The sequence below is a fragment of the Apteryx rowi genome, unplaced genomic scaffold (genome assembly GCF_003343035.1).
Source record: "Apteryx rowi isolate R43461 unplaced genomic scaffold, aptRow1 scaffold_2423, whole genome shotgun sequence".
NCBI lineage: Eukaryota > Metazoa > Chordata > Aves > Apterygiformes > Apterygidae > Apteryx > Apteryx rowi.
The window spans coordinates 1-1427 of record NW_020448779.1 but is presented as its reverse complement, the minus strand read 5'-3'; the positions used below and the strand labels follow the sequence as shown (position 1 = coordinate 1427).

Genomic DNA, 1427 nt, shown 5'->3' with positions numbered 1-1427 from the left:
AGACACCCTGGGGACATCCTGGGGGAGATGGGGGATGCCCTGGGACACGGGGGACACGCTGGGGATGCAAGGGATGCCCTGGGGACACAAGGAGACCTGGGGGTGACGGGGAACAGCCTGGGGGACAGGGGACATCTGGGGACATCCTGGAGGTGACGGGGGACAGCCGGGGGGAGGGGGGACGCAAGGGATAACCCCAGGGACCTCCTTGGGGTGATGAGGGATGCCCTGAAGGCGCAGGGACAGCCCCGGGGTGCCATGCCGGAGGGGCAGGGGACCCCCTGGGGGTGAGGGGGACACGCTGGAGGGGACAGGGGACGCGCGGGGGGCGGCCCCACCTTGAAGGAGTACTCGAGGCGCACGAGGAAGGGGAAGGTGACGGCCTGCAGGATGCGCTTCTCGTTGAGCGTGTGCTCGATCTGCTTCAGCTTCACCACCTGCGCCGCCAGGGACCCCAGACCCCCGTCAGGGACCCCCAAATCCCCCGGACACCCGTCAGGGACCCCCCAAACCCCCACCAGGGACCCCCAAATCCCCTGGGCCCCATCAGGGATCCCCAATTCCCCCAGACACACGTCAGGAACCCCTCAAACCCCCGTCAGGGACCCCCAATTCCCCCAGACCCTCATCAGGGACTCCCCAAACCCCTGTCAGGGACCCCCAAATCCCCTGGGCCCCATCAGGGACCTCCCAAATCCCCTGGACTCCTGTCAGGGACAAATCCCTCTGCGTCAGGAACACCGGTGTCCCCCAAATCCCTCTGTGCTGGGGACACCAGAGTCTCCCCAGACTCTCACATCTTGGGGACACTGTGAACATCAGGGTCTCCCCAACCCCTACGTGTTGGGAACACTGGGGACACGAGGGTTTCCCCCAAACCCCTACGTGCTGGGGACACCGGGGTCCCCCCAAACCCTCATGTCTTGGGGACACTGAGGATACCAGGGTCTCCCCAAACCCCTATGTGCTGGGGACACCAGCGTCCCCCCAAACTCCTACATGCTGGGGACACCAGCGTCCCCCAAACCCCTAGGTGCTGGGGACACCAGGCTTCCCCCCAAACCCCTACATGTTGGGGACAGCAGGGTCCCCCCAAACCCTCATGTCTTGGGGACACTGAGGATACCAGGGTCCCCCCAAACCCCTATGTGTTGGGGACACCAGCGTTCCCCCAAACTCCTACACGCTGAGGACACCAGCRTCCCCCAAACCCCTAGGTGCTGGGGACACCAGGGTTCCCCCCAAACCCCTACGCGCTGGGGACACCAGCGTCCCGTCCCGTCCCCCCCCGCGCGCCGGGGCCCCCCGCGGCGTCACCTTCTGCTTATCGAGGATCTTCATGGCGTAGTGGTGGCCCGAGTCCTTGTGGCGCACGAGCATGACGCGCCCGAAGGAGCCGGTGCCCAGCGTGCGGATGCGCTCGAACT

The 1427-nt window shown here is 66.2% G+C and overlaps 1 protein-coding gene across 1 annotated transcript in view; it reads right to left on the bottom strand.

Annotated features, from left to right (window-relative positions):
* The window catches only part of LOC112966442 (cAMP-dependent protein kinase catalytic subunit alpha-like), a gene marked incomplete at its 5' end in the record, with an annotated part of 5002 nt that extends 3580 nt beyond the window's left edge, over nucleotides 1–1422 (bottom strand). Inside the window, 2 exons of the mRNA XM_026066557.1 lie at nucleotides 21–437; nucleotides 1318–1422. Coding sequence (XP_025922342.1) covers nucleotides 21–437; nucleotides 1318–1422 — 522 coding nt within the window. The remainder of the gene's footprint in view (nucleotides 1–20; nucleotides 438–1317) is intronic.
* Between the last annotated feature and the right edge of the window lie 5 nt (nucleotides 1423–1427).